This window comes from Metopolophium dirhodum, chromosome 1 (genome assembly GCF_019925205.1).
Source record: "Metopolophium dirhodum isolate CAU chromosome 1, ASM1992520v1, whole genome shotgun sequence".
NCBI classification, from domain to species: domain Eukaryota; kingdom Metazoa; phylum Arthropoda; class Insecta; order Hemiptera; family Aphididae; genus Metopolophium; species Metopolophium dirhodum.
The window spans coordinates 72,633,005-72,651,276 of record NC_083560.1 but is presented as its reverse complement, the minus strand read 5'-3'; the positions used below and the strand labels follow the sequence as shown (position 1 = coordinate 72,651,276).

General features: G+C 29.5%; 1 protein-coding gene across 2 annotated transcripts; it reads right to left on the bottom strand.

Annotated features, from left to right (window-relative positions):
* Positions 1–1,126: 1,126 nt before the first annotated feature.
* On the bottom strand, positions 1,127–18,050 carry LOC132935443 (GTP cyclohydrolase 1). Of its 2 annotated transcripts, none has more exons than XM_061001993.1 (5): positions 17,533–18,050; positions 17,036–17,245; positions 5,589–5,786; positions 4,380–4,464; positions 1,127–2,369 (listed from the first exon to the last, which is right to left on the bottom strand). In XM_061001993.1, exons 1-5 carry the CDS (start codon positions 17,699–17,701, stop codon positions 2,240–2,242), a joined length of 792 nt encoding a protein of 263 aa, XP_060857976.1. In that variant the 5' UTR covers positions 17,702–18,050; the 3' UTR covers positions 1,127–2,239. The 2 variants fall into 2 exon arrangements, with proteins under 2 accessions (XP_060857976.1, XP_060857977.1); XM_061001994.1 differs by having other exon boundaries at positions 17,545–18,049.
* Positions 18,051–18,272: the final 222 nt, after the last annotated feature.

Genomic DNA, 18,272 nt, shown 5'->3' with positions numbered 1-18,272 from the left:
TGGAATTTTGAGAGAAATATTTGCTGTCAATAATATTAAAAGTCTATGAGTTAAATTGACTAATTAACTCTTTTCGTCACGAGAAAATGAGTTTTCTATTAATAAATTAGTTTTAGAATTTTAATTATTTGCATTATAAGTTGTAACTATGTTATACACACCAGCTAAGTACCTAATAATATTATTTAATTTTAATGTTATTCGCATTATTAATGTGCCCGGTCACACTGTCCAATCGCGACGTTGCTGTGATATACAACACACCTAGGTAGTTGTTTTTTTAGATTATATTATAACTACTTAAATAAGTGACCAAAGTATGTGCAAATAATGTTAATGATACTACATTTAAATAAAAATGAATACACTCATATAAAGCATATTATTTGATAAAACTTTTAAGGAAAAATACCTTTTTTTTATATCATAATAATATGTACTTATATAAAACATAAATATTAACTAGGTTATGAATAATAATATATCAAACAAGCAGCAAGTATTTTGAAAACAGTTATTTTAATCGTTAACATTGATCACATTCACGATTCATTTAAGTCTACTTGTTACTGATTTCTCAAAACACAGTCGTATTAAATAATAATATAGTGTTATAATTAATTAGGTAGAATACTATGTTTAATGTACCTATTATATGCGTATTATACACAAATGGTATTTCATTTAATAATGAGAGAAGGCTTTAAACATGTTCTTATATTATCAATCGTCTGAACATTAAAGACAAGTACAATAAAGAAATCTTTTGAAGAATAGTCATTAATGTAATTTCAAAGGATTTCCTTTTTTTGATTTCGACTGCAGCTGCAAGTAATTCTATCGATTTCAAGCCACCGAAATTGAATTATAAAGCAGGCGGTAAATTAACTACCAAATTTAAGTCTTTTGAGCTTATTTTTTTGGAGGGACGTGGTTGACAGTAAAATTTGAATTATAACTACAGTACTAATATTATGTTCTACTTATTTATTTTTGTGTATTAATTGGAGTTAAAAATTTGTCATCGATATTGCTACATTTGACGCTGACCGATTTGAGTACGTACTCGAGTGGAAGGATAACGGGTTCACATTTCATTCATTATGCAATATTGAATACACGAAAATAACGATTAAAAATTGATTTAATGATATAATATATTATTTTATTATATGAATAGTTGTAATAATTTATAATGATCAATATAATATAATAATTAATAAATGCAAAGTATAACCAAACCGTGCACAAAGCGAATATAATATTTTTCAATACAATTTGGTTATAATATAATATAAATCAAACCAGAACAATAAAATCTATTTATGACAATAACACTTTGACAAAAATATAAAAACAATAATATTATATAGATTCTTCTTTATATTAACAAACATTAACACGTATATAACTCGTCTTTGAGGGACGATGGAGCGGGGATAAGAGCCATGGTTTATTATGGTTAACAGTTTACCAATAACTATAGTAGGTAGATATAATAATAATTATGATAGTTTTCGATTAACATTAGGTATTAGGTTGGACGTATATATTATAATATTATAATATGTTAATATAAATAAGTCTGGACATTAGTTAATCAAATTTTTTGTTTTTTGTTATAATCTCGTTCATTTAATATTGCGAATAGCGAACAACGGCACACTATTATGTATTTGGTTACTTATAGATAATTATAAGATCATAGTAAAAAGATTTAAAATAAATTAGTCGTCGTTTGAGTTACGGGTTACGTTAAACAATAAAAATTACGATTAGTAAACATTCATAGTTAGGTATGACCTAGGTAGTACCATATATCCTACGGAAATAACATTAACGAGAAAGTATAGTTTGTTATAATATAAATTGTTAATTATTAAGATTAACAGACTTTTCAAAAAAAGTATAATTTTAATGCCCAGACTTTTGTGTATAAATATTATTTATCAGATATATATATATATATCGTGTGTTTAATCAGAAGTGCGCACACATTATATTCCAGTAGAATTTTTTTTCTCGTGTATACGTAGGTAAAAGTGAGTGGCTAATAAGTTTGTGTAACGCTATATACTGTATATAGACATATATAGGTAAGCACGTGTATTATATATGTATGTATATAATATGTACGAATGATAATAGCAATCCGTTGGGATTATAAAGGTTCGCTGTCGTGTAATAACACTGCAGCGGTTGTTTTGTGAATGCAATTTTGATGCTGTTTTGGTAGATTTCATTTTGACTGGACTAGGTTCAAAAATTCTTCGCGTGTCTTCGAGTCGTCTCTGAACACTCCCAGCATGGTAGACGTGACGGTTTTGCTGTTTATCTTTTGTACGCCTCTCATGACCATGCACATGTGGCTGATAAAAGATATAGAAAGAAAAAAAAACAATTATCACGCCATTCTTTACCCGGATACCTGTTCTATTATGATGCACTTGGCTATTGGCAATGTCTATATTATTATTATTATTATTATTATTATTACCACGGACCATTATATAAGATACATTATAATGGACTGGCATCGAGTATAATATATGCTGCGGAGGTGTAGAGCAGTATCAAATGTCTCGTACTTCACTTCTGCACCTTACGCATAAAAAATCCGAGTGCTTTGAACGCCACCGCCAGTAGCATAATTTTAGAAATATTGTATTTATTATTATTTTTTTTTTAATAGATTTCTCGTTTTTTGTTTTAGTTCAATATTTTAATTATTATTTTTTTTATGATTTTCGACGAACTGATGTTGCACTACGCCACTACGCCAGTCTGTTATAGTATCTCATTATATTATCTATTATCTAATAACTCACTCTGCCCACTTGTTGTTTTTTAAACGACCAACGACGATGACATAATATTATTGTCTATTTGTATCAGTATTTAAAATTGAAATAGGCAGTTCGATATTACCTAATATTTTTCCCGAAACGAGTGACTTTGTCTTAAAAATGTTTTTTCAGTTTGTTGTTTAATATAATATGTATGATGTTTTATGCATATATAACGCCATTTATACCTATACGGCTGTATGGAATTTCATCGTTCGAATGACAACTACATTGTTACGATTTATTTATTCATTTGTAACAGTTTTTAAAAGCGCTTACCAAGAATATTTTTTAATACAGCCAACGAGAGAATTTGTTGCATTAATTAAATGCCAAATCACGTTTTTCACTAACAATAACAGGAATGAAATTTAGTGTTTACATATGTATACACAAAGCTTAGATTATATAGTATGGTATTGTGTTGGTAGTAACAAAAGTTATTATAACTTAAAATGATTGAATACCACTTATACCTATCGTAATTATTCGAAAGTCAATAAACTTAATTTGACACGATAAAACGTGTTTACACCAGTAAGTTTACGATCTGTGACATTCTTATTATACAGGCCGTCGTGTTATGGAAATTATTTAAATATTAACTTTAGTAAACCAAATTCGTTAACTTCACGTTAATTAAAAAAAAAATTTAGTAAGTTAACAGTTTTGTTAATGAAAAGCCAAAAGTAACTAGTTAAGTTAAGAAGTTAAAATAAAATTAACTTCTTAACTCAGTAATTCCCAGCCTTGATTATTGATTACAAAACTTTGTTTTCACCTTCATATAATATATTAGTTTGATACGTCTTCTTTCTAGATATTATAAGTAAAAATAAAACAGTTATGAAAAAAAAGTGAAATTTGTGTGACAGGGTCTTATGTGAACACCAGTTTGGGAAGGATTAATAATTGATATTGATTTTACCTATGGCCAATATTATATAAAAGAAATTTGATATGAAAATCAGAAAATACAATTACTGTTTTAAAATAATCTAAACCGAATTACGTAATTTATATTTGTATTGTCCTTACTAAAAATGTTTTACATCTACCATTATACTGTTATGTTGTAAATATAAACTTTGTGAACACATTTCATTTTAGAGGCTACAATTTATTTATTTTTATTTTAAAGTCAGTAAATTCTTATACATGTAAATTTACCAGGCTTACCTCTCTGTATTTATTCAAGTAAATTAATCCCTGAATTTAATTAATTGACTTAGATTTTATTATGAATAACGCCCAAATGGTGTGGTACTTGCGGTGAAGCATTTTAATTCCTGTTTTATTTTTAAAGATTGCACATCAAGTTTTTAAGGTGTAATGTTCACACCAATTGCTTATCATGGATCATAGCAATAAATGTCTGTTTCCACGTTCTATTAAAATCAAACATGTACCTAAAGCCTAAGACATAACCGTACACTATTATGACTTGATATTGAAAATACTTAATCCCATTTATAAAGTTATAACAACGTTACCGTAGACATAAAAGTTACTCGATACCAAAATTTAACTTACACTCCTTCTATGACCACGGCAACTCCAGCAGGTTGGATCGCTTGGGTGACGGCCACAGCAATCTGTTTAGTTAATCGCTCTTGAACTAAATCACAGATATAAAAAAGAATACGATGTTAAAATTCTTAAATTAATGTATTTAACTGATTGTGCCAAGCAACATAAAATTGTTCCTTTTTATTTAAATAAAAAAATGTTAACCCATCGACTAGTCGACGTATATTGTTTTTGTGGGTAGGCTTTTTAATTAATACTAAATCTAAAAACCACACAAAAACATCGTAACGGATATGGGTTCCACGGTTTGATAGTCTATAACTAATTATGCATTAGTATTATATTTGAATTTATATAATTTTTTAAATAAGTTGTTGAAAACTATTTAAGGGAATTGTTCTTTCAGTAAGATCAAGAGCTAGGAAGTCATGTATTTAATTTACTGTTAATATTTTTTTTATTTTATTAAATTTAATTATCAAGAAAAATTTTTGATCCCCCATGGTAATGTAATTACTTGTTACATTTTTTCTTCTAACCATGTATAAAATGTTTCAAAAATATTAAATGCTTAACATAGAACAATTTAATTATTTTAAAATGTTTTGACATTCGAATTATAACTATAGGTTAAAATTCATCTAATACACAGTAAATTATAGTTTAAAATGTTGAATGAACTTAGTGGAAAATGGAAATATAGTAATATGTATTATTGTATTTTATCTTGTTCTATAGTTTGTTATGTTATGACATTCTGATAATCCGATTAGATTAGACCTTATCCGTTGAGTTAATGGTCTAACTAGAAATTATTCCGGTACTCACTTAATATTTAAGTTTTATTTTATGACAAAATATATTTAATAGGTACTACCTATTAATATTCATCCGATAGAAATCATGTAATTAAATATTATTCTTATAATTATATAATATGTTTTTAAAACTTTAAATTACGTTTTATGTTTAACCTAGAAACATCATTCAACCACAATTATATTAAAAAAAAATTAATTAAATAATTGGTTTCCAATTTAAAGTTGTGTGACGAGCAAAGTTAGTACAACAATAGTTTCGAAAACTTTATCAATAATAACCAACAGTCGCATGAATACACTTTTTGTCCGTCTAATAAATACTATACATAAACAGTATTGGTGATATTATTATGTGCATAGTAAAAATATACAGTATATTATTGGTTTTTACCTTGAAGTCTTCTGCTGAACATCTCCACGATGCGTGCGAGTTTGCTGAGGCCCAAAATTTTGTTTTTCGGCAAATATCCAATCGAAACTTTTCCGTAAAACGGAACCAAGTGATGTTCACACATACTAAACATTTCAATGTCCTTCACCACAACCATTTCATCGTGATCCTCGTCAAATACCGCATCGTTAAGTACGTCTAAAACACATGCATTCAATAATATAAATACTGATAAATTATAAAAATAAATAATTTTAATACGAAAATAGTGACATAATGTTTATAATCTTCCACTTGGAGTATTTGAACATATAAATCATAATATAACTTGAAAGGTAATTTTAAACGTTCTCAGCATATAATTACTTATTTAGTTCAGTACGACCAATGCCATTTTACTTAATAAAAACATGAATTTATTATAAAATAAACTCTCAAGCATATTAAATAGTTTACGGTTATTTGTAAGAGATTTTGTTTGTTTTGGGTGAAGGCAAAACACAAGGACTCTCCCCGAAAATATGTCTTTTTAGTTAAAAAATGATTCATTTTTAAAGTAATTTCAAATAATATTTACGAATTGCTATTGGTTTAAAAATGTTTTAATTTATTAATAATTAATATATTTTACTATAATAATTATCATTATGTTATAATATATTCTAAAATATACTCCTTAATGAATTCCTAGTCGACAATTATCCGGTAGGTGTTGTTAGGAAAACTACTTCTAAGTTATGAATTTGTTAATATAAAATATGTATGTAAATTTTACAAGTATATACGAATATGTTTACATATGTTCTTCTTTCAACGTTTATAAATTGCACAATATTATGAAAAATAATTTATTGTACTCGGATCACATGAAAAATCATTTATACAGGACATTCGCAATACAAATATTATTACAATATCGTTTATTGGCGTTTTAAGATGTAACTTTAACCATGACGTCGTATAATAAGCTACATTATAAAAGCTTGAGCAAAGCTTCTCCACCACTGTGGATTGCATGGAAAGGTATTAATTCTGAAATGAATACAAACCATGATAAATTAACGATTCATTGTAGCCTTTCAGTACAGCTTATAACCATAGTCTCGCATATCCTTCTAATTTAATTATATTTCGTAAAAACAGATGTTTATTTCAAACTGTACCGAATGGAAAATATCCCATGAATAGTTAATTCACTTGTTGGGCATTATACATTATTATGTGTTGTCTACTATTACTAACACAATTTAAAAATGTTATTCCTTGCTTTAAAATCAAAATATAAAATATAATCTACGCGTTAGGCTCAAGATTCTTTCCTTTAAATTTGTCAGCAGAGTGAATTGATTCACTCTAATATTAAAAATAATAACACAGGTAAACAGCATTATTCTAAATGTAAAATTGGCCACTCCGAGGTTGCAGGTAGGTATTACAATATAATCCGAAATCACTAAATACATTATACGCTCGGGAACCGCGAGTGATTAGAAGTAAATAATATACGTGACCAGGAATTATACGATACTGAGAAGTTCGGACTTGTCGGGATATTAAAAGTTTGTAGTTAGGTGAACTATACAGGTATCTACTGTATATTAAAATAAAGCCGAGTTGTATTAGTTATGGAGGTTGAGGTTAATATAGAAATGGCTCCTCCTTGAGTGGAATTTATCAATATATATAGGTTTTTAAACCTTAATAATTTTGACTATCAAGATTTTCAAGGAAGAAATTTGAGTTCAAGAGCGTTCAAGAAGTTACATGTGCAATATACAAGCGATACGTATCGGACTCAGACTTCAATACGAGCCGGTGCGTAACTATTCCTGTCCGTACGTAACTATTCCATATTGATACGTATCGAATTTTTCTTCTTGAAAATCTTCTATGTATGATGAAATAAAGTATTTTTTTTTATCACTATTTGTGTTAAACACAATTACATAACCCCTCACGCCACTGTTGTATATTATAAATTATTATTGACCAACATAAAAAAAAAATTGTTCGAAAACGACGGCTGAAAATCGTTGTAACCAGATCTACACCGCCGGAATATGAATTTAATTTAGTACAACAAATCTTCCGTTTCGTTTAAAGTTTCACTATTTGAAAATCTTAAGTAGCAGTATACCTAATTAAAATATGAAGCATCTTGAGTAAAAAAACGTAGTATTTAAAGATAAAAAACTGTAGTTAATATTTTTATTTAGGTAGTGGTTTTATTTATTTTTAGCCTTGTTCGGCTATCAACAGTCACCTCTTACTAGCCACTAGCCGATATTTGGCCTCCAACCATTGATGACCTTTGTACGTAGGATTTTCACTGCATTAGTTTTAAGCTCAAGCAAATCGTCTTTAGATACTCGGAAAATCAATAATTTTCTAAAATAAGTATTAAATTTAAAAATGTATGCCAGCCAGAAATATAATATTACAGTTTTAACCATATAATTACTTACAATCAATTTATTATGCTAGAGCCGGGCTTTATATTATGTTATTAGTTATTAAGAACAGCCACGATGAAATGTTTCAATTATTAAATAGGTACATAGTTAATATACAACTGCGATATTAGCATTTTCAGATTACATTGAATCTTAAGTATTTAATTATGTATTTGTAAGATATTATATTTTATACCTACTTCATATCTATGATACAAATAAAAAATACAAAAACATTGTCGGACAAATCTAATAAATTGCTTAGGTTGCGCCATATTCACTCGTTCAGCGATTCTAAACATAAAATGTATTCCAGTAATAATACATATTATTTCAATTTTACTAAAATAAAAAATAATAAACGTTATGAATGATTATTGAATTTTGAAATCGTGTAGGTACCTATATTATTATAGATTATCTACGTAATGTTGTACTATATATGTACCATGTAGTATTGTAGTCATTGGGTGATACTAATAGTTAAAATACAATTTTATTATTATAATATTCTAATATTATGTTGCAGCAATGCTTTTAGACGATTTATTTATTTTTATCAAATTACAAATTATGAAAACATAAATAACAATTTTTTTTTTTACTAAAAATAATTAAAGCTTTAATCTGTAAATTATTTTACTAAAATAATAATAACAATGTTATGTAACGCTTTTTAATTAAAAAAGGAGTCAAAATATATTATTTTGTCATGTTTGAATTTAATTTGGTTTTAAGACACGTTAATAGATTATTATTCTTTTACGCTTAAGCATTAAAATACATGATTAGTTGAAAAGCAAAATATGTATTTTTTTTATAAAACTAAATATTATTTATTAAATAAACAGATTATTATTATTAAGGTAATTATTTTCTATCCATTAACGGGCTTTTGGTATAACGATTTGGTAATAACCGTATTATTTGTGCACTGAAATAAAAAAAAAACAATTGTCCCTAGGTTTAATTATACAGATCAACATGGCGGATATACGTGCTTACTGCTTTGGAATATACATACAACCTATTCTACGTCAAATGTCATTGTCAGATAACGCGTTTGAAGATGCACCCAGAAAAGGTAATTGGTACCCTTTGTGTGGGCACACAAAGCCAGCAACGAGAAAACGAGAAAATGATTTAAATATGAAATTTATAGAATCCAAGCGATGCCGATTAGAATTCACTGCAAAATATTAAAAGTATATTTTAATAAGCCCTCGTAGTGTTTTTGAGTATGTCCACTGTGAAAGTACGGAGACAACGAAATATTATATTCTATAATAAATAGAAATCGAAAAACTAACACGAAATTGCGTACTGCACAAAATGTATAGTGTTATACGTATGCACTTAAATAAATTAGTATATCATAATACACAGGTAGGTACCTATACCCATTTAAAATATTATAGTAAGCAGATATCCTTCAATCGTCAACGTAGTTTTGAAACATTTATTTATTAAATGATTATGATATTTTAAGAGCTATAATGTCATAATATGATATAATATTACCTACGAATAAATTGTTTTTTTTTTTCATTTTTACATTTTATAATTGTTTATATTATATGTACATAAATACATAATAATATGTTTAGTCGTAGTTTTAATTTATACCCATGCGTGTGTTAATGTTTTGTTTTTATAAAAACTAATCAAACAAATTATTTAAGACGAAATTAGTTTAAAATAAATCATTTATAATCAATCGTTTGAGTTGTTTTATATGTTTAATATTGTGGTGTATAAACATTTGTATGTGATTTTTTTATGTTTTTAATTTGTATAAATGTCCTTATATAGGTACAGTTGAAATAAGTAATCCGTGAAAGTACGTTAGGAATCAAGTATAAACCAAATACCTACAATTTAATTACTATGGTCGTTATTTTTTTGACGCATAAAATACTGTTGATATGACTGATTGATTTCAATCAATTACAATAATTATTCGTTGATACAAAACTGATAATTAATAAAAAAAAAAAACACTTGTTTGATGATAATCAAAAAATAACGATGCTTACTGATTACAATATCCTCACAATTATTGGCTTGTTATAAAAGTAATACGTACGTAATATAATATCGTTAACACAAATCGCCCCTCCGATACCCGTGCCATATATATTTTTAAAGTGGACTGGGAAAAGGGGTATGGCGTTCAATCAGAACGTCGACAACCACTTGTAACCGGACCAGTATTGTACAATACCTCAAAAGTACGATGATTTAAAAGCTTTTCCGTCCCGTTACAGAAATGACGGCAATTTTCAATTTGCTGTTGCCAAGGTAACAATGCGTAGACGGTTTATCAGTATTATCGGGTCGATATGTACGTATATTATTTAAAAAAATACTTAAGGACCAATAAAATATATAGCTCGACAGCGTAATCGCTGTTGTACAAGGAGTTGTATTCTAGTCAGTTTTACTCTTAAAACGCCAATTTGATATTTTTAAATTGACAACTCCTCAGTTTCGCTGATAAATCATAATACAGTGCTCGAAATTACTTAATTTACCTACCGTTTAACGGTAGTCGGTAATGTAATATAACAGTGCACGCGCCGTAAATGATTTCGCACTCACAAGTATTAGACATTTTACACAATAATGTCCAACTCACACGTGTCCATTGAACATTATTATGCGATATAGCCCGAAGTGTTACATTGATTTTTATGTAATGAAAATTCAGAGAAGAACATTGACGATAAAATAAATTGACATACTTCCCGAGGCTTTTCCCAGTACCTTTATTGTTTTTAGAGCATAGAATGAGCGAAGGACACACAGACACTCGCACACATATACATAGGTATAATAAAATATAATAAATAATATTAAGTATTTAATTATTTTCAGTAGAGGTTGGAAGTTAATAACCTTAAGAATACAAAAATGCATAATGCATATTATGCATATAGACGTTTTGCAATAGGTATATCATAGGTATTATTGGCTCAAACAATTGTAAAGTTTTAATTTTTAAAAATTATTTTTATATATCTTTATATTATCTTGACAATATAATTAATAAAAACACTTCTGAAGAACTTAACATTTTATAATTAATTTACTTAAACCTAATATTTTATATTTTTAACGCAAGTAATCCCATTACTATTCAATCACACGCATCCAATAACCAGAATACCAGATAAGATGTAATTCAAAATTAAATCAACAGAGCACTAAAAAATTGAATATAAACCAATGTTCGTAAAAGTTTTTTAGAATATCGTAAATAATGCAAAGATATATAGTTGTACATTATAATTGGTAGCACACGCCATATCACACAACACGTATAATGAACTCATCAATTTAATAAAAAACTGCATCTAAAATAATCAGTACCAAATAGTAATTGAAATGATCACAAAAAAAATTGTTATAATGTTTGGTAATTGACTCTCATTGGCCTGTTTTCAAGTACCCTCGTGTTCCATAGACCATAAGTATTTACAACAAAGAACCTACGCATTTATGGTTGGACTTCATGTAATAACATTGCCAAGCTTGTTGATATTTTCTAGTTGAATATAATATTTTATAATTTAATGATTTCGAAATGTCGCAAACCAGTGTTATAATAATAATTGTAAAATTTAATAAAAATTATTCACTCGATTCAAAGCGTGTAGAATATAATATTTAAAATAGTGTCTATTGGCGAAATAACTAACGCATTAGGGGACGCAGCAGGAGTATAATAATTTCACTTTTTATTTCGAGTTTGTTACAATATTACATATTTTATGATAGACTAATATTGTTATTATAGGCACACGACCACGGGATATGGTCTTAAACACGAGTAGGTACATTTTTATATGCACGTTCGGTACCTACAACGGCACGAAAACGATTAATAATAACATTAGAAGTGTGAACTACTGTGAACAATCATGTAGATTATTATATCGGTACGTCATGTACCTGCCTATCTATTATTAATAGTGGCGTGCGATTTCTCGGCTGCAGTCGATTGTTTCTGGGGAGTTATCCATTCACGATATTATCATATACCTATCTACGTTTATATCGTGTTGGTTTAGTAACACAAACAGAGTAGATACTTAGTACAATATATTATTAATATTGTATAGATACCTACGCAATATGTATATAATTGACATTCACGCGTTCGTATTATTACTATTATTATTATTCGCCTGGGGCTATTCCGAATTATGGTTTCAAAATTATTATGTACATGCTGGATATGATATACCGCGTGGCTGTCGCATGTATACCTACTATATCAATATCATATTATATTATTATTATATTTAAATATTTCGGCAAGCCAATACCATTATATTATAGTTATGCCTAACAAATAATATTACGAAGACCTACGGTCTGTATTGCAGTAATCGAATACCTAATAATAATAATTACTATTATTTTTATAAATGTTTTTAACATACTATATAAATTAATACAAATCATTTTACTTCGTGACAAAGTATAATAATTACCTAGTCAAAAAAACACTTAAAACATTTATTGATTTTATTTTAAGGACCGTCGTTGATTTTGATAGAATTTTTGAATGCAGATAAACGTTTTTGTTTTATTTAAAAAAACTAATAATTAACAATAATAGGTGTTATTTAAAATATAAATATTTTTTTGATATACACGAACGTCCAATTTTTTAATTTAAATATTTTATTCTTAGGTAATGCTTCACGATTAAACGAATTCAAATTAATATTATTAACGTTGTGAAATCACTTTTTATTAGTTTTGTTTTTGATACATTCGTTTTACATGCATATTCAATAATATTATGATAATTTCAGAAAGCAGTATAAATGCCGAATCATGTAACAGATGTAGGTAGTTTAAAATGCATTTATAAATGGGTATTTAAAAACGTACCGTATTCCCGTGAACTGTTCAGTACTGTGATTGTGCGTCAAAATCAAATTACTGAAAGCTAATGAATATATCAGCAGCAGCAGCAGCAACAGCAGTAGCAACTAACCCGTGAAGTAATGATAGAATTTAATATTCTCGAACGTGATGTAATTTATAGCGTTATAATTATATTAGTCCTCACTCCGCCCGCACTCTCGAAAAACGTCACAAACGACATAAACTTATTTTAACAGTATATGTATTGAAAATCTTTACTCGTAATAATTCAATATTGACGGGCAATTTAAATTTAAAGCATCGTCTTTATCCCCGCGTTAACCCCAACACTATTCATTATAATAATATTGATGAACCGATGTCCGCCAATCATATATTTTTTGTATCGTCGCTGTCAAATCGTAAAAAAAAAATAATTATATACCAGCAACAATATGTGAGGTGGTCAAGGCGAGAGCAGACACACTCTCACACATTATTTGCATTCTATCGAAGAGTTATTTGCTTATTATTTTTTTTATATATCCAAGACTGTTTACATTGATTACCGTGAAAAGTGTATGAAACATAATATTTAAGTACAGGTGATTTATTTTTATTTGACAAAAATCGTTCAATTCGTCGTATATCTGTTCAAGTGAGTTTTCAATGAATTAAAAAGGTTGCTACATCGATCAAATGTCTAGAATATTTACTTACTATTGAGTTCAGCACAATAAGAACCTGCGATGGTTCTATTCGTTGTAAATCATTTAAATTATATTAAAAACTGTTTTGAGTTATAAAACGTTGAATTTAAAATTACAATTTACACGGTTTCCGGAAATAATATAATTTATATAGAACAACTTAATTTTATGCATTTATTTACACCGTTTTGAGTTAAACGAACCGGCGTTAGAATTGAAGGTGAATCAGAAAATTATATTAAATATCTTACAATTTATTACTATTAATTTCTATGTTAAATAATATATTATAATATATTAACCTTTGATTTAACTCGATTTAAATTGAAAACCATTTTCTCGAATAAATTTATCTTATGAAATGATAAATAATAATAAATATTAATTTAAGAGAAACAAATTTAACGTTAATAAATAAATGTCGAGTACAATTCAAATTTGGTAATTTGATGTATACAATAATGTTTCATGCCACCGCGTTCTTAATTAATAGTATTTATTTATTTGTATGCACTTAATTGTTAGCAGCAATATATGAAATAACTATCGAATTGCATCAATTTCTTTGTAATAAAATTTAATACCATCCACATTAAATTATTATAACAATCGAATAACTGTAGAATATTAGTTGTGAAAAATGAAAATTTAACGATTACAACCCGATTGTCTTGCATGCAGTTAGTAGGCGTTACAATGTTTGTCTACGAAAATATTATTATATTGTGCGCAAAATGACCAAAATCAAACAATTTTCACGTTGTCGCTTATTATTGTTGTACTAACCTACAGGAGAAACGGACCCAAGCAATAATAATTATTGTTCAAAGTGATTTACGTAGTCACGTCACGTCGACGTCGGCGATATGAATGGTATTAATGTGTCATAATGTGATGTCTGAGCTTGGCCCTAGGTACACTTTTTCCCTGGCTTAACGAATTACACAGTAATGCACTTAAAAATCACATTTTGAAGAGCCGAGGGCGGTGGCGGGTGCGGTCGAGAATGGGTCTGCAGTGTTATGTTCATGCATTATTCAATACCGAAACCTTTTTCCACATACGCGTATATATCGTGTCAAGATGATAGCCGCGAACTTATCTCTCAAGAAACTGGCGCATTCAATTACGGCGAAACGCTTTCGAAATCTCCGACACTTTGCCGTTTTAATCAGATGAAGTACCGGCAATAAAAGGATTGCTCGGCGCTAAAATGCGAATAACCTATGTACCTACCTAATAATAATAATAAGGTTGGGTGTTCATTGGAAATGTTTTAAACGAAGTATGACAATGGCCGTAGTTTTTTTTAATTTTTCGTGTATAGGTATTACGCCGCCACGTGCCACATAACCATGGTATGCCTATACCTAAGATTATGGCAGAGAAAGAGTATTGGCTACGCAGAGTTGTGTGTGTCCACCGTTGTTGTATAGCTGCAGATAGACAAGAAAGTCGTTTGTCAACGAAAAAGCTAATACCCATGGCAAACCACTATATGTATGTATTTTTTTATTTTTAACTATAAGCTTCTTAAAATTACTTTTTTATTGTGAAACTGGTCTCGTAATCTTATCGTATGTGATAAACATTTAGTTCGTTTACTTTGTTTCGTGTATTTACTATAATCTATAATTCATGGAACTGTTTCGTAATTTATTTAGGTTCTTGCTATTAATTGATTTCGTGTTTTCATGCATGACATAGTAATATTATGTGACACCAAAATTAAAAAAAAAATACATCAACCAAAGTGATTTTTTCATTGCATCGTTATTATTTAGATATCACATTTCAAAATGTATATTTGCCAATGTCTTAACTTGTATGCTTTATAATGATAATGATAATTAGGTATGACAAACATTAAAAACTGGTCATGATTTTCAAACAGGTTATTAGTTATTGATAAAATATATAATATTTTATAGTGTCGGTAAATGAAGGATTATTTAACCTACCTACCTATTGTAATATTATGCTTATTATGTGAATCTTAAACTACATGCATATTGAAAACAAACACAAAATAATCAATTGATAATAGTAATAACAATAATCCCTTCCCCTACATTTACATACCACAAAACATATCAATATCAACTTCCTGAAACTAATAAAATTCTCAACACCACTTGCGCATTATGCCCGTAATAAACTAATAACTATTTTGTTTAATTATGTTATCTAATGTATTCCCGTCAATTAAACTATAATAATATAGGCAAACATACACACATACGAGTTATTTTCAACGGCGCAAGGCTAAGTTTGCAATTATGCCCCTTAGCCACACCCTATTATTTGTGCTTGTGCATACACGTAGATTGTAGATTTTTTTTTGAATTTACTTACAACGACGTCGGGACCTCGCGAGGAAACTGATATGATAATGGATATGATATATTATTAAAACTAGCTATACACTGTACACAGTGTATATAGTATTTATTATGTAAGTGTATTGTAATGCACTACAAGTGTTTGGAAAAATTGTGAACTACACAACTACACTGTGTGTCGGTTTCGACGATTCACCAAACATCCACACAGTGCTCTCACCCGTTTTCCTATTAATAATGTATTTATTCAAATTCTGATTTTTGAAATCTTTTGGTACACTTAAAGTCCATATATTCAAACAGTTTGAATTTTTCGTATGCCAGTGTCACAGTATACATTACTGTGTCCTATAGTTATAAAAACTTATATTTTTAAAATTAAAACCAGCAGTTTTACTGTAAATTGTTGGGATTTTAGAAGATGATTGGTTTTGTTATTAAATGTTGATGCAATTTGAACGAGTATTATTTGGTAACTAAACTATTTGTATGTACAATATTTATCATAATATTTAGTGCAGTATTTATAATAATATAATATAATATACTCTTGAACATTGGTATAAACTTTAATGGAATTAATATTAATTATTATATTTTCAAATAATCGTACCCTCATAGGTAGCCCTCATATTTTTAAACCTATTACGATTTACAGTGAAATGTTATCTGAAGTACATAAAAACTGACAATTTAGAAACAAATGGTTGACATTTTATTTTAGAGGCTTCAGAGTTTTCAAAAAAATTATATGATTTTTATAGTAAAAAGAGTTCTTCTAATATAATAAAAATAATTGTCTTAACGCGGATATGTCGAATAAATCATCACAATAAGACGCTCCTTCACTAGCATAAACAAAATGTAAGTGCCTATCAGCAAACATTGTCTCAAATATTACTAGAAAATGTAAGAAATCGAAATTAGAAGAAATGCATTATTAAAACATAAAGGAGTGGCAATCATGCTTGGAAAATCACCCTGTATATATTGTAATTTATTATATTTGATATGGCGAACGTCGTATAATATGATAATATTCGAACACCATAAAAAATTACCCGTCAGTGTCTGATCGTAGCCCTTTGTGAAGAACAGCATTGCCTTGGCCGCCCTTTCCGGAGTCTTCAGCAAACCTTGGCGTTCGGGGTTTTCACCCAAAGCACTCAAAAGCATCTTGTATGAGTCAGTCATGTCCGGCAACAGGGCTTCCCGGGTGGGTGGCTTGTGGTCCAGCTCTAAGTCGTGGTGAAATGTGCAGTTCTCGTGACCTGTGGACCGCAACCGTATTCGTGACATCAATTTTTTATATCCCACAACATCCACACACACACACACACACACACACACACACACACACGCACGCTCAATTGAACACATGGTAAAAGTCTGTATATATATATATATATGTATGTGTAGCATGTACAATGCGAATTTTACATCTACAAACGCATTCATCATCGTAAAATATAATATTATACAATATCATAACGCAACACCATCAATATTATTATAATTTCTAATTATTATTAAAGTTTATCAATCGTCGTAACCGTACCCGGTGTCTTACCCGGCGTGGTGGATGTTCTGGGCGTTTTCGGGTTGCCCGTGCCATCAAATTCGTTTTCGTCTTTCCACGACGCGAGTTTCTTCAGTGCCGGAGGTTTGGTCTTTTTCAGCAGGCTCACCACGTCGGTGCCGTTGCCGTTGGAAACTGTAGTGGTCATGACTGTGGCTATCGCTTGTGGATAGTATAACAATATTTTATTGTCTTGTCAACGCCGACCGGTGACGATAACTGAGCGACGGGGAGGAGATTGGAATAATATTATAGAGACAATTATATTAAGGCAAAATGGGGTAGGTATTTTATTGATATCGGTGTGCCTCTGTATTGTGACGGGGGAGGAAAAAGAAAATGCGATCGACAGGTTGGACTCGTGACGGCGGTGAATGCGAAAGTGAGCCGGACGTCTGTTGACGGTCAGCGCACGACACTGAATGCGATTCCGGGAGAGTATCAACGCGGCTCTCGTGGTCCGGTCGGGTCTTCGGAGGAGCGATTCGCGCGTGTGCGAAAGAGTGCGCGCCGGACGAATTTATAATATGCGTGTCGGCGGGAGGGGAAGTATGAAGAGGTGCCGCCGCGTATCGGTTGTCAACTTCGCACTTTTCTCCTTTTCCCCTCAACTCCCTCTCACCTCCACCCCCCCCCCCCCCCCCCCCCCCGCAGCACACACACGTCGTGGTCGTGTGGTTTTCGACTTTGACTTTTGGCGAAGGATCGACAGTACGTTA

Excerpts from the sequence above, each read along its gene's own strand:
- LOC132935443 (XM_061001993.1), bottom strand. The coding sequence starts at position 17,701 with ATGACCACTACAGTTTCCAACGGCAACGGCACCGACGTGGTGAGCCTG. Across the intron at positions 17,246-17,532 it reads CACGCCGGGTAAGACACCGG|GTCACGAGAACTGCACATTT; the intron begins GTACGGTTACGA and ends TGCGGTCCACAG. Across the intron at positions 4,465-5,588 it reads GTTCAGCAGAAGACTTCAAG|TTCAAGAGCGATTAACTAAA; the intron begins GTAAAAACCAAT and ends TCTGTGATTTAG.